Here is a 23,137-nt window from a genome sequence, read left to right on the forward strand (position 1 = left end):
ACTAGCACAAGAGTTGGACTATAGCACTTGTGCATTAGTGTCCTCTTTGGGCAATGATGTCCTTAGAATGCCCAATTTTGTTTCATTGTTAAAAGGTGATTTTTGATTGTTTCTCAGGGAGACCCTAAATACAAAAGTTGTTCCCCTTGCTCACTTGAGTCTTCCCAAGTCATCATTATGTTAACAAAAATCTTGCATCAACTATTAGGACATCTCCCTATCTTGGTTGTTTAGAAGTGACCAATCATCCTTTTGTTTGGGTGATAGTTTGTACCTACTGGTTAAGAATTCTCTTATGTAGTTTGGCATTTATGTTTCAGTTTGACTAAGGTAGTTTTTGAGTGGACCGAAGGTGATTGTGCACCCTCATCCTACTTCTTGTCTCAGAAATCAACAGGGTTGTCGTTTAATCAACCATTGTTGGCCCTTAGGCATCCTTTGTTGGTGTCAATCTTTTGAGCGTGCTGTGAAGTGTCTTAGCATGGATTGGAGGTCGATGTTTTTCTCATCCTGCCCTTGTGTGGTTTCACAAGAGAAAGCAATCATGGGTTGTACCAATCATCTTTTAGACATTGTTCCTTCCTTCTCATCGACTCATCTTGGTTGAAGTGTCCATGTTTGTTAGTAAGACATTGGTGTCACCTTACGTATGTGATGGTGAGATTGTTTTGGTTGTTGTACAACATCTTGTTGCATCTTCATTGTTGTAGTCTTAAAAAAAAACTGTTCTGCGAGGGTTTGTCTTGGTCCTTTGGGCAAAGAAATTTCATATCAGATGTAGAAGATGTCATAAATAGGACTATTTTATTCAAGAATATACTAATATGATTGATAATTATTTTTCTAAACCTGCTCGGGATTCAAGCTGGTGCTCGTTTAATTGGATAATAACAAACTAAAACGACGGTCAATTAACTCGCAATCCCTTTCAGTTTGAACGAAGAGAGTCTTTGAAAATTTCACGCCTGCAATAAATGATTTCTGTCACAATCCTTAACGGGCTTCTGCATTTATCACAGAGATCTGAACAATCAATTTATTCCACTCTCTTCCGAGAGATTTAATATAAGCCGTGCAGAAAAGAAAAGAAGATATAGTCTCATTCATTAGTATTACTATACAAATCTAGTTTTCCCCTAAATCTGAAACCCTGATCCCTGTCCTTATCTGCTCTCGAGATGAGACCGGCATTCAAACAAAATCGCCTTAATATACTATTCTGGGTTTTCCCTGAACCCGAAACCCTAATTCATGGCCTACCCTTCTCTCGAGATGGAACCGATCAATTTATTCCCTTCCCTTTCGATAAATTAAATATTAGCATTATTAGTATTACTGTATAAATCTCGGTTTCCCCTAAACCGGAAACCCTAATCCATGCTCTGCTCAAATAAAATCGATGGCTGTTCAACATATAACGCAAGCGTTGGGCTTTTCCTCACCGACAGCAGTGTATTCATAAGCTCTGGAGTCGTAGCTGCGGGGAACATACACAATTTCATATTTTGGAGCTTCCGCTTTGTTCTCTTTCTTTGCATCGTTCTGAGGCTTCTTCTCCTCTTTTTTCTCGCCCTCCTTTTTCTCCTCTTTCGCAGGTCCCACGCTCAGCAGTTCTGTGAAGCCAAATTTCCTGAGTTTAGAAGTTAAATAGACGGGATCTACATCCCCTATTACAGTCATCTTCCTCTCCTTCATGTCCACCGCCACAGAATCCACCCCTGCAACACAAATAAACATTCATTCATCAGATTTTGCAGCAGAATAAGCTTTCTATACCAGGATTACAAAGCGAGGAGGAGGGGTTTATATACCTTGAACACCTGCAGCCAGTTTGAGGGCCTTTCTCTTGGTGTTTTCGTCATCCAGAGCCAATTTCAGCACTATTTTCTGCACAATACAACCGTCAGCAAGCTGCAAACTAAATTCGAATCAGTATGTAAAGATCAAGGAAGAAAAAATTGATTACCTTCATTCTTATAGGTCGATGAAGAATTTCAAGATGCTTTTGTGATCTGAGAAAGTGTCGCAGAATGAAAGGAATTTAGCTTGGAAAGAGATGGAACTAAGAGTGGGCTTATAAGGACGTGAAACGAAGGGCATGCGCAAGAGAGGAAGGCTCGCGGTAGAAGAGTGTAGGAGTACAACTTTATGGTACAGTGGGCTCCGCCATTAGAGGACCAGGAAGCTGCAAACTCAATTATTTGTATCACTAGTGGATAAAACGCGTGAGGGTTGATAAAACGCGCCGCCAGTCTTTGTGTGATCTTGATACCTATCTCCAAACGGACTTTTCACGCCGGGAAAAAAATGACTTAAAAATAAGGTAATTTGACGCTAGGAGAATTTAATTTTTGACTCGAATAAAGAACTCACACGCCGGAAAATTTTGACTCAAGAATAAAGAAGTTCATTATCCTCTGATCAGAGTTACTTATATCGTGAAGGGTAATTGTTTTAATTGAATATTTACTAATTAGGTATAAATAAAATATTATATGTAATTTTATTTGAGTTTTTTAATGAAACATTTAAATAAAATATTAAATGTTATTTTATTTGAATTTTTTAATAAGAGAGCTAAATAAAATATTAAATGTGATTTCACCTTTTCAAACAAACCCCATCATTTTTAGGATCTTTATTTATTATTAATTAGTTTGGATAGATTTTTGTGGTATTTATGAGTATTAATTGGTGTAGATAATGGAATCATAAATAAAAGGCACATATCTTAATAATCAATAGTCTAAGTTTACAAATATAATAGTTTGATTGGAGTAAGAGTTATGCAAACCTACCAATTTTGTGAGGGCTTAAACTTGGATGGGTGTTGAAATAACACAACCTACAACTAACAAACCACACCCTCATCGTTTTTTTATAAAAAAATGCTTACTTGCAAGAAATAAAAGAAATTAATATTTAACTACTATATCTATATTTAAAAAATATATGTAAATTATGCCGAAAATATAGGTAAATTGTTCTAAGAGATATCTTATAATAGAAGGAAATCCAACAATTGCAACAATATTAGTAGTATACAAGAGTTTCAAAAATATGGATAATAATAGAGTTGCTTAAGTATGTACCAGCATTATCTAAGATGCCAGCATGCACCTGGAATTTAGAATCATCAAATATTCACAATGCCACTTGATTTTATTGATTGTTCCCTTTTAAATATTTAGGCACTCTTCCACTATCATTTGAATGTAATAGTTTCATATAGTTCTATTTGGAGTAACAAAATAACATCTCCATAAAAACCCAAAGATGGCATATTTCATGCATTTACCCGTCATTTGCATGTCAAATTGTTTCGAAATTGAATTTTTATTTACATACATTTTGATGTCATTATAGATGCCTCTCAGCATAAAAATAAACTAAAAAATTTACATGTGATGCCACCTCTGCGAGTATATATAATGACCCTCCCTAACTTGCTCTCTAACATCTAGTTTAAGAGTAGTTTGAGTGGCACCTAAAAGATTATGTATTCCTTTCTTTATTGGTGTTGACTTGAAATTGCATATTTCAATGTCATGTATTCTTCATGCTTGGATGCTATGTATTCTTTGTACTTAGATGCGATGAAATGTTTGTGCTTTGATTTTGTGTATTCTTTGTTCTCGGATGCATTTATGCCTTTCTCCCCATTTGTGCGCATGCACAGGTGTGTTTGGCTCTTGTTACTATCTCCTAGCATGGTGGAATGGATCTTTGGACTCCATGAGGTTGGGTGGGATGGAAACCACCAATTAGGGTCCAAAGGATAGTGAATTGAGATTGCTCAGTGGAATCTCCTCTTCATGGACTTTCTTTATGCAGTTAGTTAGTTTCATTTCAAATGCAATTGGCATAATGAAAGGAAATTTGAGTTCTTATATGATGTTATTGTAATTCTTTTTTTATGGACCTCTCTATTGAGATTAAATGTAATGTAATTCAATTGGTTGTGTTACTACATATGGTTTACATGACTTAGCATTGGTATTGAGCATAATGACATTATGATTTATTTTTATGATCAAAAGTTATAATGGTAAAAAGAATGCAGGAACTTGTTTTTTGGGCTTCAAATGAATCTAGAGAGTCTTGGAGTCATATAGGGTAGTATTGTTGACCCACCTTGTAGTTGTTATGTCTCCAAGCACTAACCTTATAGTGTTGTGAAGGTTTTAGGTCAATTCAAACTCTAGTGTCGTAAGTGTTTGTCCTTGTATCTTTTGGCTTAGGTCACAAGGTATGAGCACTCATGAGGTCATTACACACCTCCCTACCTTCGAAGTCCTTCACTTGGAGGTGTTGTTTTCTCAAGAGAAATAATTCTCCATTTTTCCTTGTGACATTTTCATCATTTTTGGACTCAAAACTTGTCTTGTGCCTTCTTGGGTTGTTTAAGGGTGTTTGGCCTAGTTGTGGGACCCTACCCTAGTTGGGAATCGTTTAATGGTATAAACACCAACACTTTGTAGGGACTAGAACACTCTATCAAGACTACAACACTAATAGAGGACACTAGCACCAGAGTTGGACTATAGCGCTTGTGCATTAGTGTCCTCTCTGGGCATTAGTGTCCTCAGAATCTTAGTTTCGTTTCATTGTTGGAAGGTGATTTTTGATTGTTTCTAAGGGAAAACCTGAATAAAAAAGTTATTCCCTTTGGTCTCTTGAGTCTTCCCAAGTCGCCATTATGTTGACAAGAATCTTGCATCAACTATTAGTACATTTCCTTGCCTTGGGAAGCATGTAGGTGTTTAGAAGTGACTCGTCATCCTTCTGGTTGGGTGATAGTTTGTACCTACTAGTTAGGAATTCTCTTATGTAGGTTGGCATTTATGTTTGAATTTGTCTAAGACGACTTTTGTGTGGACTAGAGGTGATTGTGCACCCTCATCCTACTCTTTGTCTCATAAATCAATATTGTTGTTGTTTAGTCAACCAATGTTGGCTCTTATGCATCCTTCATTGGTGTCAATCTTTTGAATGTATTGTGAGTGTTGTGAAGTGTGTCTTAATGTAAATTAGAGGTTGGTGTTTCTCTCATCCTATCCTTGTGTGATTTCACAAGATAAAGCAATCATGAGTTGTACCAATCATCTTTTGGATGTTGTTCCCTCCCTTCTCATCAATTCATCATGATTGAAATGTTCATATTTGTTAGTATTTCACTAATGCCACCTTACATATGTGATGGTAAGATTGTTCTTATTGTAGTTAACGCAACACTTCTTGTTGTAGTCTTAGAAAAATTGTTATGCCAGGTTTTATCTTGGTCCTTCCGACAAAGAAATTTCCCTTTAGATGTAGAAGATGTCATGAATAGGACTATTTTATTCAAGAATATACTAATATAGTTGATTATTATTTTTCTAAACCTGGTCAGGATTCAAGCTGGTGCGAGTTGGAATATGGTGGATTCTTTGCCTCTTTTTTTTACCAGATGTGACGTGAAGGGGAAATTCTTTTAACTCCATAGAAACAAATTAAAACGACATGCAATTAATTCGCAATCCCTTTTAGTTTGAACGAAGAGTCTTTGAATACGACATTAAGTAAACTCATTATTTCACGCCTGTAATAAATGTTTTCTGTCACAATCCTTAGACAGGCTTCTGCATTTATCACACAGATCTGAACAATCAATTTATTGCATTCTCTTCCGACAGATTTAATATAAGCCGTGCAGAAAATAGAATAGTCTCATTCATTAGTATTACTAAACAAATCTGGACTTCCCCTAAATCTGAAACCCTAATCTCTATCCTGCCCTGCTCTCGAGATGAGACCGGCATTCAAACAAAATCTTAATATACAATTCTGGGTTTCCCCTGAAACCGAAACCCTAATCCATGGCCTGACCACCTCTCGAGTTGGAACCGATCAATTTATTCCCTTCCCTTTCGATAAATTTAATATTAGTAATATTAGTACTACTGTACAAATCTGGATTTACCTGAAACCTGAAACCCTAATTCATGCTCTGCGCAAATAAAATAGATGGCCGTTCAACATATAACGCAAGCGTTGGGATTTTCCTCACTGACAGCAGTGTATTCATAAGCTCTGGAGTCGTAGCTGCGGGGAACATACACAATTTCATATTTTGGAGCTTCCGCTTTGTTCTCTTTCTTTGCATCGTTCTGAGGCTTCTTCTCCTCTTTTTTCTCGCCCTCCTTTTTCTCCTCTTTCGCAGGTCCCACGCTCAGCAGCTCTGTGAAGCCAAATTTCCTGAGTTTAGATGTTAAATAGACGGGATCTACATCCCCTATTACAGTCATCTTCCTCTCCTTCATGTCCACCGCCACAGAATCCACCCCTGCAACACAAATAAACATTCATTCATCAGATTTTGCAGCAGAATAAGCTTTCTATACCAGGATTACAAAGCGAGGAGGAGGGGTTTATATACCTTGGACACCTGCAGCCAGTTTGAGGGCCTTTCTCTTGGTGCTTTCGTCATCCAGAGCCAATTTCAGCACTATTTTCTGCACAATACAACCGTCAGCAAGCTGCAAACGACATTCGAATCAGAATGTAAAGATCAAGGAAGAGAAAAATGATTACCTTCATTCTTTACAGGGCGATGAAGAATTTCAAGATGCTTTTGTTATCTGAGAAAGTGTCGCAGAATGAAAGGAATTTAGCTTGGAAAGAGATGGAACTAAGAGTGGGCTTATAAAGACGTGAAAAGGAGGGCATGCGCAAGAGAGGAAGGCTCGCGGTAGAAGAGTGTGGGAGTACAACTTTATGATACAGTGGGCTCGGCCAATAGAAGACCAGGAAGGTGCAACCCCAATTATTTGATTTAACAGTGGAGAAAACACGTTGTGAGAGTTGAAAAGAGGCGCCGCCAGGCTTTGTGTGACCTTCCTGCGTATCTCCAAACGGGCTTTTCACGCTGGGAAAATTTTGACTCCAGAAAAAATAACTTTCACGTTGGAAAAATTTAATTTTGACTCCAGGAAAAATAACTTTCACAGTTGGAAAATTTTGACTCAGGAATAAAGAACTTAATTACCATTTGGGTTACAATTTTTTTTATCAGAAATAATGGTCATAAAAGCTTTGTAGTGTGAAGGGTAATTGTTATAATTAAACATTTGTAATCATAAATAAAATATTAAATGTAATTTTATTTGATTTTTTTTTTTTTTTTAGTGACATTTTTAATGTTTATTTATTTATTATTAGTTAATTGAAAGTTTGAATAGATTTTTGTTTGTTTTATTTATAAGTATTAATTGGATGTCTATAGAATTATAAATAAAGGGTACATCTATTAATAATCTATAGTCTAAGTTAACAATTATAATAGTTTGGTTGGAGTAAGAAGTGCAAACCTACCAACTTAAGAATAATTTGTTTAATTGAACATTAGCCATCATAAAAAAAAAATCAAACGTAATTTTATTTGAATTAAGTAATAAGAGTTGTATTGAGTGACATTTTTTATTCTTTTGATGCTTTTGGATTCGATTGTGTGCAAAAGATTTTGAACATCAACATTTCGAAAATTGATTTTCAAAATCTTTCGCACACAATCGAATCCAAAAGCATCAACAAAATTATTGCATGCATTGTGGAAATCTGATAGCATTAATTGACATTTTTAATGTTTATTTATTTATTTTTAGTTAATTAAAAGTTTGAATAGATTTTTTGTTTTATTTATGAGTATTGATTGGGTGTAGATAATGGAATCATAAATAAAGGGTATATTTGTTAATAATCAATAGTCCAAGTTTACAAATATAATAGTTTGCTTGGATAAGAGGCATGAAAACCTGTGAAGGCTTAAGCTTAGATGGGTGTTGAAACAACACACCTACAACTAACAAACCACACCTCATTCATTTTTATAAAAAAAAATGCTAACTTGTGAGCAATAAAAGAAATTAATATTTAAAAAAATAACTAAAAACAATACATAAAGCCCAACAAAATTGGGTCAAGTGGTGGGGAGCAAGGAGTTTCACACCATAGACTTAGGTTCAAGTCTCATTAGACAAGAGCTACCTTGTAGTGACCATGTGAACACCTAAGGTAGAGGTTATACTTCTGGTAATGCATGAACCAATGCCCCATCCTTATGTTTCTTCATGAGGGCACTTGAGGTAAGGTCAATTGTAACCATACTAGGGAACCAAGTCCAACCCCTTATCCTCCATGAGGGCCCTCAAGATCTCATATCGTGATTTATCTACGACATGTAGCATAGGGCATTTGGATGTCATCTAGAGGGATACATCCCTAATCTAAATTTGTAGCATATTGAATAAATAGAAGGTTGTGATCTCTATTGATTTTTGGTTGTTTCTTATTTTGTTGGTTCACGGTAGAGGAGGAAGCTTCCCCCTCCCAATCATTTATAGATACTCTCTTGTTTGATCTAGTTCTTGATCACTATTTTGGAAAAAATAAATTGATGTTGCAATTATTACAACTACTAAGAAGAAGGTATTTTTTTCAAGAAAAAATATATAGCATGTATCCTAGGATTTTGGTGGTTATCTTAGGTTCCCCCTCCTTTTAATAGATTTTGATTTGTCACATGTTAAACATTATAGCAGCTGGTTTACTTGGTATAATAATATAAAAAAGACTGATAATATTTTAGTTAGATTAGATAGGATTTTGGCTTCTTCTTCTTGGTTCAAAATGATATATATATTAATTTAAGGTTTTATAGAAATTGGATTAGCCCATGGCCCATCCTTTTAAATTTTGATAAGGATAGCTTCTCTAGAAGGATTCCATTTAGGTTTTAAAATTGTGGTTGAAATATAAGGACTTTGATGACATTATTTCAAATTTGTATAAGGGGCACCAATCCCTATATGCTACTAAAATGGATATTTCTTAAAAAAATAATAATATCCTTGAAATTTTTAGATTAAAGATTGGAATAGAATGGTGTTCAAAAATGAATTTTCTAAGGAAAAATGGTTTGGAAAGTAGAAGGATAAAAAATCAAGCTAGAGATCATGAAGGCTAGATATTTATTTCTTTAAAACACGAGGAGAAGTCTTTTCAACTTAAGGAAATCTATGAGTGCAAAAAAATATTTGAGAAACATAAGTCTATAATCAAATGACTTAACACAGAGAATTGTGATACTAAGTTATTCATAACTCTTTTAATATGAGAGTAGAATAATTTTAGTACAATTTAGTTTCAAAAAGGTTTGGAGGGATTGAGTTTTTCACTATTTTCCATCGACCTCCCTTCTATTTCTTGTAATGGTTATTTTGAAGGATTTTTTTCTCCTTCTAGAAGGCTTAGACAAGGATATCCTTCATCCCCTTATTTATTCTCTAGGTTGAATCTCTTATGAGATACATGACTTTCCTTCATAATAAATATTTTGTACTTGGTCTCAAAACTTTATCTATAAGAAACCAAAAATTAAGTAATTAGTGATATCAATAAGAGTTTCAAAGGTCATATTCTTATTTGTTCTTTAAATATGATATATTTCTCTCTAAAATCTTCAATAATTAGATCCTTACATATATTTAGGGAAACCAAAGCTTAAGTAATTAGTGAAAGGCAAGTGTATTTGTGTGTTGCCTAGCACGGGTCTTTATGATTCCTAGGTGACATGACACTAAAAACAATGTTATATTTGTTAGTGAGATTTCTTCCGATTTCATTTTTTGGCTTTTTTTCTATCTTATTGATAATTAGTCCACTTCCTTTCTTATTTATTTGATCCCTCTTTTCATCGTATCTTTCTTCTTCATTATTGAAACTCTTTCACTCTACATACACCACTTCATAATTAATAAAGGAATAATCAAGATGTAACAAATTTATATTATCAATTAAACAATAATATGCAAAAGAGAACACAATGTTAAAAAAATTAGTTACAATTATACTTATATTGTTAATTAAAAAAAAGTATTATATGCCCATTCAAAAGAAAACCATATAAGAGAAAATATCAAGTACATAATATGATTCCAATATGATCTTTACTTTGTTACAACTTCAATATAAAACCCTTACAAACAAATATTTACTTTTAAATGATGTATTCTTCTTTATTAGACCATCATCCTCAAAAATAAATGTCAAATTTTAGATGATGTACCCTTATTCATAATCTTATTACATAAACCAATTAATACTTAGAATTAAAATCATCATATAAACAAATTAATACTTACAATGAAAACCAAAAATTCTAATTGATTCTTTGTAATCTTGCAATTGTGCGCTCACTAACAACTCATATAATAAGCTTTTATGTGGATTTCTACCCAAAGTGGATATAGAAAAACATTTTATTTTAGAGTGTGATGTCTTCAACAACAACATGGATAAATATGTTAAAATCTTGACAGCTAGCTCTTGGTTAAATTTATTCATTAAGGGGAATATTGACAAAATGAGTTTGCTCATCATCAACTTGCATAAGATAAGGATTGATGTACAAAAGAACATTTTGTTTTAGAGTGTGATGCTTTCCAAGACAACATGGACAAATATGTTAAAATCTTGATAGCTAGCTCTTGGTATGATTTATTCATTGAACAGAACATTGCCAAATTGAATTTGCTCATCATCAACTTGCATAAGATAAGGATTGATTTACAAAAGAGCATTTTATTTTAGAGTGTGATGCTTTCCAAGACAACATGGACAAATATGTTAAAATCTTAATAGCTAGTTCTTGATATGATTTATTCATTAAATAGAACATTGCCAAATTGAATTTGCTCATCCTCAACTTGCATAATATAAAGATTGATTTACAAAAACCAATTTGATTAGACTTATTATCTGATAGGTTATGTTTAAGCCTTGTAAACGTTAAAATTGTTTTCTTTTTTCTATTCTAGTGAGAATGAAGTCAAAGAAGAGTCCAAATCTTCCTTGCGTGAGAGCCCCTTTGGAGGTGCCCACTTGTGCATCCTTGGATTGTGACGTTTCATAGAAGAGCCAGCTGTTGCTTCGCTGGAAGGTCACACAAAGCCTGGCGGCGCATCTTCTCTCTCCTCTCACCACGCGGGATTTCACAAATAATTGCATTTGCCTGTACGATAAAGCTGTCTCCTTCCGCATTCTCCTTCCCTGAATCTTCCCTCCCTTGCAGTTTCGCTTCTTTATATGTATGCTCACTCTTACATCCGGCCTACGCTAAATTCTTTGCATTCTGCCACAGATTTGCATACTTACCAGTCAAAACATCTTGTCATTCTTTATCGCCCTGTAAGAATGAAGGTAATTATCATTTTTCTCTCCCTTGATCTTTACATTCCGATTGGAATGCTTTTTGCAGCTAGCTGACGGTTCAATTGTGCAGAAAATAGTGCTGAAATTGCCTCTGGAGGATGAAAGCAGGAAGAGAAAGGCCCTCAAGCTGGTTGCAGGTATCCAAGGTATATAACCTCTCCTCCTTGCCTTGTAATCCTGGTATTTAAAGTTTATTCTGCTGCAAAATCTGATAAATGAGTATTTATTTGTGTTGCAGGGGTGGATTCTGTGGCGGTGGACATGAAGGATAAGAAGATGACTGTAACAGGGGATGTGGACCCTGTGTATTTAACCTCTAAACTCAGGAAATTTGGCTCCGCAGAGTTGGTGAGCGTGGGGCCTGCGAAGGAGGAGAAAAAGGAGGGCGAGAAGAAGGAGGAGAAGAAGCCTGAGAGCGATGCAAAGAAGAACAAAGCAGAAGCTCCAAAAATTGAATATGTGTATATGCCCCCCAGCTACGACTACAGAGCACGTGACTACACTCTTGTCAGTGAGGAGAATCCCAACGCTTGCGTTATTTGTTGAGCAACTCTGCTGTGTGCTTTTGAAAAAGACTGCTATGTGCAAGTTTAAAAAATATTATCTCGAGAGCAGGCCGGGGCATGGACTAGGGTTTCAGGTTTAGGGGAAACCCAAATTTGTACAGTAATACTAACGAGACTATTATCTTTTCTTTTTGGCACGGTTATGTTAAATTTGTCGAAAGGGAAGGGATTAAATTGATCGTTCAGATTTATGTTATAAATGTAGAAGTCCCGGCCAGGGATTGTGACAGAAATCATCTATTGCAAGAGATAAATAATGAGATTACTTGTGTGCTGGTTTCTGTCTCCAGAACAGGGCAGGGCATGGATTAGGGTTTCAGGTTCAGGGGAAATCTGGATTTGTATATTTTTCCTTTTGTATAGGCTCATATTAAATTTATCGAAATATAGGCGAAAATATTACTGGTTCAGATCTCTGTGACAATGCTGAAGCCAGGTGAAGTCTGTGTGAAGTAATTAATGGCAGGAGTGAAACAATTTAAGTATCTTATCCACAATTTTTTTCCATTTCAAGCTAAAAAGGATTGTGGTGCTAAGGTTTGGTCTTCACGAGTCGAAGTATTTCATTAAATTTTTTTTTTAAAATAATTAATCCTTTAATTCCTTTCGCCTATCATGCTCCCAAAGAGGGCTGTGGTACATGAAGTGAATAAAAAATAAAATATAGTCTGTACAGGTATGTGGGTTGTGGGTTTGTTCTTCATTGGTTTCGAGTTCGGTTAAGCTGTGGATCCTTTCTGTAAGGGATTAGTTTTGTAATATATAAATGTGTAATGTGTAATATAAAAACTGATTACATCTGAAATTTAAGATAGACCAATCAAAACAAGAGGAGAAACTTGACCTTTAAACCTTATAGACTAGATGTAAACCTTTGTAACTATGAGGAACGTATATGTTGTGACTATAGAAGTAATTCGTGCCTTTATGTTAAAAAATGTGAAACAAAACCTTAGTAGAGATAAAAATTCTAGAGAAGCAATGTAGTCAATGATCACAAAATCACTAAAGATGTCCATATCCCATATAGGATAATCTTGATCACTTGCACTATCGAAATGGATATTGTGTCAATTGGAAGTAAATTTAGCCAAAAAAACAGCAACCTCATTTCTTGCCTCCCCTTTTAATATGACTCCACTGGATAGCATTGAAACCATGAAGAAAGATGTCAATGTCTATTTTACATTCATTATGTCTAAACATAATCATACATTAACAAGCAATATATATTTATGTTAACTTTGGTTGACAATTTAATGCTTATTTTTATTCATTGCATATATATTCACACCCATTTCTATGCTCGAGACTTTATTATATTTTTACTATACAAATATACATGTATTCACTAGTGCCATATTATTCATTAGTCTATATTTTCTCCAATGCTCATCCATTCAATCATTGTCTCAAAGCTAGCACTTTTTATCGTAAGTCAATCTCAAGCGTCTCAAGATCAATCTTGAGGATCTCATAATTGATCTCAAGTGGCTTGGGATTAAATCCAAGATTATTAAATTTAATACTTAAATTATAAAATTCTCACTTCCTTTTAACTAGCTATTGTTAGCCAACTTAACAAACATTTTTATAAATTGTTGTTGTCTTGGTATTTATAATCTATCAATGTGTCAATAATACATACACAGACAAAGAAAAATCATAGGAGATTATAAGGAGAAAGCACCGAAGCAAATTTTATTTCAAGGCATAAATCATCTCAGTCTATATCATAAGATCATATAGGTCATTCACATGTTTGTATGTGTTGACTTCATTTGTACACCTAGAATTGTAGAAGTTGGTCCATTTAGGTGATTGACCTAAGAGAACTTGACCTAAGAAATTTGGCAATCTTCCAAAATGTGTTAATAAACGCCACCTTGACAATTTCAAAGACAAAAGGTGAAGGTATGCATTCGCCCATAATTTCAACATTCTTTTAGTTCAAAATGGTGCAACATAAATCAAATTTGCACAAATGTTTAGATTTGCAATATTCAAGATCAAACTCGTGGTGCTTAGGATCGATATGCAAAATTCTAAGAGCAACCTAGTTTAGAGTTCATTATATTTTTTTAACACAAAAAAGTGGTGATTTTGAGTTATGGTAAAAATTATGATCAAAACAAAAATCTATCGATTGGCCACCAAGATTAGCTAAGTGCTTTCATTTACCTATTTCCAAATGTAAAAGTTTTGATATATGATCTATTACAACTCTACTTAGGGTCTAGTCATGATTCTTATATTATCCTTTCATCTACCTAGGTCAAATTTGTATGCATGAAAATGATCCTTAGAACTTTCAAATTCAAATTATAAATTGGGCATGACTTAGACTCCCTCCTAACTAGATCAAATTGAGTAAGAAAAATATTAATTTGCATACTATGGCATTGTATAAAGGGACAAACCTTGATTCACTTTTAGAAATGATCCATTTGAGCATCACATACTATTATCATTTGAGCATATAACATTTTATTGGCTCCCAAAGTCACATCTCCAAAAATCCTAAAGGTAACACCAATACCTAAGGCAAGGGAATAGGGTGACAGGTTGGACTTATAATTAGATTCTACTAGTACTTACTTGGATGAATTCATGAGAGAGAACAAGTCTCTCCTTCACCTTCAAACTTTGGTAGGCTTGGGGTTGTTTCCTAAGGTTATTCTATAGGACAATTAATGATATATAAAAGTATATTTAATCTTTGAAAGAAAACATGCCCAATTGCACCAACTCCAAGGATTGTCACTAAGCCCAAGTGTTGGTTTATAATACAACCTTAATTTAGTAGAACATAAGAATTATGCATACAACTAAATATAAGACTAAGTAGTATTACTCGGTATGAATCCCCTTAAATTTAAATTGCAACACATGCATAATCTACAAATCATTCTCTCACAACTCATTGAATATATGATCAACCATAGGCTCACAAAGAATTTATCGTAAAATTGAAATGTTGAGTTATGAGAGAAGGAAATATCTAATTTGTTCTTATTCTATCACAAGACAAGAGGTAAGATTTTTTATTTATTTTTTTTAAAATTCACTACCAACACTAGCTCCTACTTCATTTGGCGATAGAATCAATACCTACAATAAGTGAAATAAAAATTTTGAACCAACAAGAGAACACAATTTGCATATTCAAACTACTTTGGAAGGTCAAGAATTCTGCATATTGTTGACTTACATCAAATATCCATTGCAAGCCAAAATTATCCCATATGTATTAAACAAACATCTCCATAAACATTTTCTAGTGTTTTACAATGCTCTACCATTAACTACCCTACCAATACAATTAGATTAGCAATTGTGGCTAGAAAAATGTTATAACATTGCTAATGAAATTATGTAAAATTCCCTTGGCAACATGGATTCATCTAGCTGGACAATAGGTCCCTTGGATGAAAAAAACACTCTTAATCTCCTATAAGATGGAAATTTCCATCATTTGATGCCCTCTAATACATTCATGCTAGCTTTATACATAGAAGGCTCAAAAGATCAACCATGATTACCTTTTACATTGATATATACAAACATTACATCCTAATTACACACACAACCCTAATTTTGTAGCTATTTGAAAAATCATGGCTACACTTGGGAAGAAAATTTATACTAGATCTTCATGTAGTTCTTGATAGCATGTGGAAATCCTACGACAACACACGAGACTCCTAATTATTGTGTAAATTTCATCTCAAGTGTGAAGGAAGAGAAAGTAGTTGTTGACAAAATGCTACAAGCACATGTAACAAAGATGTTACAAGAGAATGTAACTAAGGAGAAATAATAAGATGTTGTAGGTGAAATGTTGCAAGTATAGGTGTCAAGTAGCAACCTGAGCTTCTAGAGGAGTAGATAAAGCACAAAAAGGTGCATGTTATAGAAATATGGGAAGATGTAGATATAAAAGATTGCATGGTAGGAGAAGAGGGGATAAAGTTAAGATGGATGGATAGTAGTGGATCAAAACCCATAAAGAGAAGAGAAAAGAAAAGGCGGAACAATTGCATGAGAGTGCAATAGGTATAGGTGCATGAGAGTGCAATAGGTAAGAGGTTGAGGGTGGCATTACAAAAGGATGTTAATTCCAATGAGTTGTCAAAAGAGGAGGAAGAATATGAAGAGACCTCTAGATAGTCCCAACAATTGGTGTAGGCTTAAGTTTACTTAGGTAACCGACATTTTAATTTTTAGTTATTGCTGCTAGTATTTAATAATGCTTAGAGTGCATTTAATTTTTTGATTGAGGTAGTTATCTATGGTAGTTGTTCATACCTCATTACACCTCTGTCATATATTTGGGGTGTTCGTCCATTTTGTATCATTTCAATCGATTATTCTCTTTTGGCGAAATAGCTTCTCTTGGTTGTTGTGAAGTGTTTTTGTTTGCAAGTTGAGTTTTTGGGTCCTCTAACACCAACATGTGTGTAGGGGTTCACATATTTTATTACGTATTACATACGATGTAGTGGCGATGTGGGTCTTAATAATTGGCATGAACTAGAGGCATAGAGTTGGTCATTTGTAAGATTTATTGCACTTGTAGCCATAGATGGTTTCCACTTGCAATCATTGATGGTTTTCACAACCATCGGTGAGGGGGCTGCCATAGTGTACAAGTAATTGTAACAAAGGTGGCGACTTGCGTCCAAGAGACATGTAACAAAGAAGAGAGTGGGCATTGGATTACTTGCAACCACAAGAAGTCATATTGGGAGAAGAAGATACTTGTAGCAACTAGAGTTTTTCTCTTGGAGCAATGGGAACTTGTAGTAAAGGAAGTGAGATATTAGGAGTAAGAAAACTAATATAAACAAGAGGTTGTGAGGTGAAAAAGCATCATGAGAAGGGAGCGATGATGTTGCAGGTACATATATAATAACACAGTAGAATGAGAGCTCTTGTATATCATGGAGGAGGATGCAAGCATGACAAAGGTTCATATCATATAGTGGAGAGTACATGGTTGCTAATGGAGTAGTAGTGGTCGAATAAAAAGGGGTTGTAAGATGAGGAGGTGAAGATGGAAGTATTGGCTATTGATGTGGATGTAGAGAGAAGTTCATAGGTGTTGTAGGAGTATGTTTATTGGCTACATGGTTGTGTAGTACACAAAGTGGTCAACGAAGAGACCAAATATCTACGAGAAGGTGACAAAGACAAAAGAAGAGTGGTTAAAGAGGGGTCATGATGGATCAATGATATAATGGGATAAGCAAATGGTGGCAAGGAAGGTTTGAGTGGCTATTTTACGACCATGATTTAGTGACAAAATGGTTGGAGCAACAGCATGGAGAGTTTGTTGGGGAAAGAAGTGATGGTGGTAAAGATGGGTGAGTAGGTAGAATGTTGGCATATTCAATATTGATGGCATGATAGAAGAGGGTGAGGAGGTAGATGAGTTTGAATGCTCAAGAACTTTGGCAGGATCCAAGGAAGAGGTGTGAAGATAGGTGTTCAAGAAGGTTGTGTGAGAATATAGAAGACGACAAGGAATCAAAGCGAAGTTGTTTGTTAATAGCCAAAGAAGAAAGTTAGACAAGACCCCTAGGATGGAGTGTAAAAGAAAACAAATAGCAATTGAGAGGAGTTGGTCAATTTGACAAGCTAAAAGGAGTGTGATTGGTGAGGTAAAATAATAGGAAAGTTATGAGGAAACCATTGTGACTTAAAGTTGTAGGCAAGGCAGAGAGTTGCGGACAATGGAAGCTTAATAAGACTAAGGTGGATGAATATGCCTAAAGAGATAAGCAAAAGCAAAGACGTACAAGGAGGGAAGAGGTTTTGAGCAAGCTAAAGAAGTTGAAGAACATGCACAAGATCAATTCAGTAATATGACAAGAGAAAGAGGTTAGATGTGTGTGAGTAACAAAAGAAGAAAAGTTGCATGTGAGAAATTAATGGCCATGTGTAAGTGGCTAAGGTTATGTGCGAGGGAGAGTTCAAAGAGAGAGAGACGCTGAGTGTGTATACAATTGAGGAGTTGAGTATGCATGTGTGCGATTATGAGGAAAACAATATTTATATATACATACCATTTATAGTAATTTCAGGTACGTGTAATGGTATGCATGTATGCGATTATGAGGAGTTGAGTATGCATGGATGCATGTATGTGTAATGGTACAATTTAAAGTTACTTTTTGTGCGCTGTACGGAGCTCATCGATCTACATAGACTTATCAAAAATTCTCTCTTTGTAATCTCCTACAAGATCAAATAAATAGTTCAGAACAAATAAAACAATTTTTTTAATACTGTAAAAGCAGATTCAAATTTTTTACTGTTATACTATTAACAAAATTCAGTCTCCTTATTTTGCGGCTGCACTAAACACCTTAGCAAATCTGAAAAACACTTGCAAAAGGTTTTGTAAATATCAAAAATTAAAAGTTACAGAGCTTAGTTTAATCTCAAAAATCTCATATTCAGTTAAACAGAGCTTCCGTGCTCATGGATCTCATTTTCCTGAAAGTGACAAAAAGAAAGCAGCAAATTAAAACCATGAAACGCCGTTGCCGGGGATCGAACCCGGGTCACCCGCGTGACAGGCGGGAATACTCACCACTATACTACAACGACTTTGAAGTTGCAATTTATTTGTATTGTTTCAATTTTATTAAAATCTGTTTCAAAACATGGCTAGCCAATCATGTTCTGCATTTCTTTATTATTAGTACTTGCTGTTAGTCAATACTATTGTAATGGGTTTTTTGTTTTCCCAGTGAACTAGTTATTAAAAAAATTAATTTGAACCAATCACAAACAAATTTTCACTTTTAATTTTTTCAATCTTTTTATTTACCAAAGTCTAATTGTACAATTTTTAACATTATAAATTACGAAAATTATTTTTCTTACACTTATTGGCTAAATACAATTTAGCTGCGGATTTTTAGGAAATCCAAAATAATTAGTTTTAGTGGCAACTATATAGCCAGAAATATACGTAACTCCAATTAATAAATTAAATCAACTTTGTCCATGTTAACAAATAATTATTTATTCATTGAAAGCTCATTTAATTATACAATAGATATATTTTACTTTATTTCGATTTAATTTTAATCGAAGTAAAGTAAACCCTTACCATAATGTAAACCCTAACCCTTAACCCTAATATTAATCGTTATCCTAACTATGATGTAAATCCTAACCCTACCCACTATATAAACCCTAACCATAACACTAAACTTTAACCCTATCTTTAATCACAATCCATACCCTAAACCCTGACTATAACCTTAATTCGAACCCTAAACTTGATTGGAACCCAAATCCTAAACCTAACTCTAACACTAATCATGATGTAAATTATAACCCTAGCCATAAACCTAACCCTAACCATTATCCCTAATCATAATTTAACCATAATAAGTTTGCCATTAAATAAAGTTTAATATATCTTAGATTTTACAACACATATATAATTGAAAATAATCTAAATAGATATATTAAATTTCATATATCTCTACATAATAATACAATAATACAATAATATTATAATATAATTTATTTTAATAAAAGATCCTATATAATTATATATTGATTTATTTTATGTTTTCCATGTTGCGGGGTGCCACTGCCACTAGCATATGCTTCTCAAGGCGCCTATTTTTTACCATAAAGTCAAATAGACGCAAGAGAAGGATAATTATTTATATAGATTAAATTAAAATTTAAGGTATATATGCTAGTTAGTTTTAGTGGCAACTATATAGCCAGAAATCTACGTAACTCCAATTAATAAATTAAATCAACTTTGTCCATGTTAACAAATAATTATTTATTCATTGAAAGTTCATTTAATTATACAATAGATATATTTTACTTTACTTTGATTTAATTTTTTTACTTTACAATTTTTGAAAAATAATTTTAATTTATTTACATTGTTTACTAAAAAATTACTATTATTTATAGTTATTTTACTCACTTAAAAATTATTTTATTTTATTTTCTTAAAAAAATTATTTACTTAAACTAACTCTCTAGCAAATGAAACATCTATAATATTAAAGTCTTAAATAATTTTAAAAATTCAAAACTAAAATAAGATAAATATTTAATAAATAAATTTTTTGTTTATATAGGAATAAAATATTTTTAAATTTTATCACATGAATCTAAAACATTTTATCATATATAATCTTTCATTTTAATTTATATATTATGCTTTCCTCTTTGTCCCAAAAATTAAAATTGAAGCATTCGTTAAAAAAATATTAAATAGAATTATAATACTTTTTTAAAAATTTAAATTATAAATTATTTCAAAATAATAACAAAAATACATTATGTAAGATAATATAATAATAAAAAAATATTATAATAATTAAAATTACAATATTATTATACCATCTTATATTATTTTTCTATTAATATTAAATTATTTTTATTATTATTATAATATTTTAAAATTAGTATTAAATTATTATTATTATTATATTACTATTTTAGAAAAAAAAAATATAAAAATATATCACAAACTCTAAATTGTTTTTAAAAATATAATCAAATTCTAAAACATTTAAAATAATATTATAGATTCTAAAACCTTTATGTTCTTTACAATACCGAATATACAAATATCAATACTAATAAAATAATAATTGAATGCAAAATGTCTTTTCACCATGAATTAAAATCTCTTTACACTTTGAATGAAACTTCCTAAACCATTTCAGTCGATCAGTCATTGCCTTTATCGTAGATTTAAGGCTTATATTTAACCATAAATAATAATGAGTCATAATCCTCGATATGCATGGACTTCTAGAATGGGCAAACATAAAAATGTCAAATTGTATTTATAATTTTTTTGTTCGAAAGACATTTCATTTCAAGAGTTACTTATTCTTTTACCTTAATTTTTTAATTTAAATTAAATCATAATTATTATTAAAACTATACTAAAAACAAGGCAAGTACTAGCCACTATGTGGCACTTGTTTAATTAAAGTTGTGAAATTTTTCAAATTTTGTAAAATAAAATACATCATGAAAACTTGATCAAAGCCAAGCTCACCACATAGAATGAAAACATCTATATTGATCATCATTCATGTGACAAGTTTTTGTGCACAAGTTTTCATGAATTAAAGTTAATAATTTTGTGGGTTCATTTATTTGCTTTCTTATGTTTTTTTATTGAGGAAATTTGAGTTATGTGATGGTTGCGAAAATCAACCCTCCTTCTTGGAACCATTGATTTTTTATCTAGATCACCATAAGGGAATTGACTAAGGTAGACTCCCCTTTAATTATTATTTTGCAATGTTTCCATTCACATTTCAGTTTGACTAATTTATAAAGAAATTTGAACAACTTTTATACCTAGTTGAAAATGATTAGTACACCTTTAATCTATTAAAGAAGCTCTCTTGAAATTTGTAGTTGATTGTCTAATAAGGTCAAGGTTGCCCTAGGAGACCTAGATTGCCTTATTAGCTGTTAAGAAGTCTCTAAGCAACCCACCAATTTGTCATTTCTTGATTTCAACCTTAACACATGCATTGCTCAGGTTTAATTTTTTCATGTCTATGCTAGTCTTTGACATTTAAACAAGATAAAATATTAGAGATTTGTCTAGTAAAATTGGTTCATTTATTATATTTTATCTTTTCCCCCATGATTTAAGGATATAAAGTATATTGCTTGCTCTAGAAATTCCCTTGTAAGTCAATAGTTGAAATCTTTTGTTACATTTCTACATGTGGTAAGCAACATCCTCTATTACATTTGGGACCATATTTTCAATATTTATTCCATTCATGTGTATTGGGACTTAATAATTTCTTATCAAATTACATGTTTTATACTACTCTCTTATAGTTGTGCATTTTATAGAAGCTTGGAACCTCTATCAAGAGTCTCCTCAACAATTTTTCAAGATCTCATCATTTGATTGGACACGTTTTATCCCTACTTAGCATCATAACAATGCTTGTTAGGAAAGGCCAAAGCTATCATATAGTGTGTATGGTCTTGGGCGGACTTGACTCGAATGATCATAAAGCTTCCAAATATTACAAGTACTATCTACATCTAATTTTAAACATTTTCCTATTAGGCCACCCAACCACATAGTTGAATCCACATTCTCTTATTGACTATTTTTTTTAATTGCATAATTAATCATTTTGTTGATTTATTTATTTATACATCTCGATTTATTTGCTTGTGCATAGTTTGGTCTAGTGTCTTTTCAATTGTAATCTAAGTTCTCTTGATTGTTAATTATTTTTAGACTATTTGGAGATATTATTAGTGAGATATTCATTAGCTGTGATAAAAATAAAAATAAGAACCATCTTTATCTCGTCATCATTTTTCTTATTTCCTAATTCTTTCATTTGGTGAACTTGACTTTTTCACTAGTTGCTTTCTATGTATTATTAACTCTCTCTCTCTCTCTCTCTCTCTCTCTCTCTCTCTCTCTCTCTCTCTCTCTCTCTCTCTCTCTCTCTCTCTCTCTCTCTCTCTCTCTCTCTCTCTCTCTCTCTCTCTCTCTCTCTCTCTCTCTCTCTCTCATGCCTCTATTTATTTCTTTTATAGGGTGAGATCTTATCCTACTAGGACAATTCCATATTGTATTCCTTACTTAATTCTAATAATGGTCGAATCATTTTCTTCTTTCGCCTTTGCTAATCATACCACTTCCTTTTTCTCTACTATAGAGAAATTTAATCAAGAAGCCTAATCAAACCTTCAAAACTAAGTAAAAATTGCACAACAACTATTGTCACTTAGATATACAACCTTGCTAAGTAATCCACCTAGCTATTTAGTGAAACATGGGAAGATCTCTCAGAGTTGGACTCTGATAGTTTGAGATCAACCTTCGAAAAGGGTTGGTTCCCTTGGCACTTCACCTAAATTAATCTAAACTACTACTACTTTCTAAGGAAAAAGGGTGAAAAGGACATAAAATTAACCTAACTGCTACGAAGTTGATGCACCAAAATATTTTTTGGCACCTATAATGTTGTTTTAAACATATGCGACTCGGTCAATAACTTAAATTGCAACATACACAACTCAAAAATTGATATGTTCTTGCATAAGCATCTCATAACCAGGTTTAACATCTAGAACAACATTTAGGAGTTAAGAATATCTCTAAATGACAATTTATCATAACTAAATCCTTGAACTAATGGACAATATAAATTGCGACTTGGAAAAATATATATCTCTATAAAAATGTAATAGAAAAGGACTTGAAATCAAGGATAAAATATTATATCACAAGATTACATTAAACATTTCCAAAATCTCATAGAGTA

At 33.0% G+C, this 23,137-nt stretch overlaps 3 protein-coding genes and 1 non-coding gene across 5 annotated transcripts in view; 1 reads left to right on the top strand and 3 right to left on the bottom strand.

Moving 5' to 3' along the window:
- Positions 1 to 1,077: 1,077 nt before the first annotated feature.
- LOC131065956 (heavy metal-associated isoprenylated plant protein 39) lies at positions 1,078 to 2,154 on the bottom strand. Its single transcript, XM_058000565.2, has 3 exons — positions 1,967 to 2,154; positions 1,812 to 1,887; positions 1,078 to 1,718 (listed from the first exon to the last, which is right to left on the bottom strand). The coding sequence occupies exons 1-3, from the start codon at positions 1,970 to 1,972 to the stop codon at positions 1,408 to 1,410; spliced, it is 393 nt and encodes a 130-aa protein (XP_057856548.2). The 5' UTR covers positions 1,973 to 2,154; the 3' UTR covers positions 1,078 to 1,407.
- Positions 2,155 to 5,690: 3,536 nt separating this feature from the next.
- LOC131065955 (heavy metal-associated isoprenylated plant protein 39) lies at positions 5,691 to 6,726 on the bottom strand. Its single transcript, XM_058000564.2, has 3 exons — positions 6,574 to 6,726; positions 6,419 to 6,494; positions 5,691 to 6,325 (listed from the first exon to the last, which is right to left on the bottom strand). The coding sequence occupies exons 1-3, from the start codon at positions 6,577 to 6,579 to the stop codon at positions 6,015 to 6,017; spliced, it is 393 nt and encodes a 130-aa protein (XP_057856547.1). The 5' UTR covers positions 6,580 to 6,726; the 3' UTR covers positions 5,691 to 6,014.
- Positions 6,727 to 11,019: 4,293 nt separating this feature from the next.
- LOC131065953 (heavy metal-associated isoprenylated plant protein 39) overlaps positions 11,020 to 23,137 on the top strand; it is a 47,941-nt gene continuing 35,823 nt past the window's right edge. Inside the window, exons 1-3 of one of the 2 annotated variants that reach the window (XM_058000561.2) lie at positions 11,074 to 11,238; positions 11,321 to 11,396; positions 11,489 to 12,226. In XM_058000561.2, coding sequence (XP_057856544.2) covers positions 11,125 to 11,238; positions 11,321 to 11,396; positions 11,489 to 11,796 — 498 coding nt within the window. In that variant the 5' untranslated portion in view covers positions 11,074 to 11,124 and the 3' untranslated portion in view covers positions 11,797 to 12,226. Of the gene's footprint in view, positions 11,239 to 11,320; positions 11,397 to 11,488; positions 12,227 to 23,137 lie in introns of those variants that run through there. The other variant, XM_058000562.2, reaches the window with a different exon arrangement.
- Positions 18,360 to 18,431, bottom strand: TRNAD-GUC (transfer RNA aspartic acid (anticodon GUC)). The gene has a single exon. It is a non-coding gene; the product is annotated as a tRNA-Asp (tRNA).

The sequence above is a fragment of the Cryptomeria japonica genome, chromosome 2 (assembly GCF_030272615.1).
Source record: "Cryptomeria japonica chromosome 2, Sugi_1.0, whole genome shotgun sequence".
NCBI classification, from domain to species: Eukaryota; Viridiplantae; Streptophyta; class Pinopsida; order Cupressales; family Cupressaceae; genus Cryptomeria; species Cryptomeria japonica.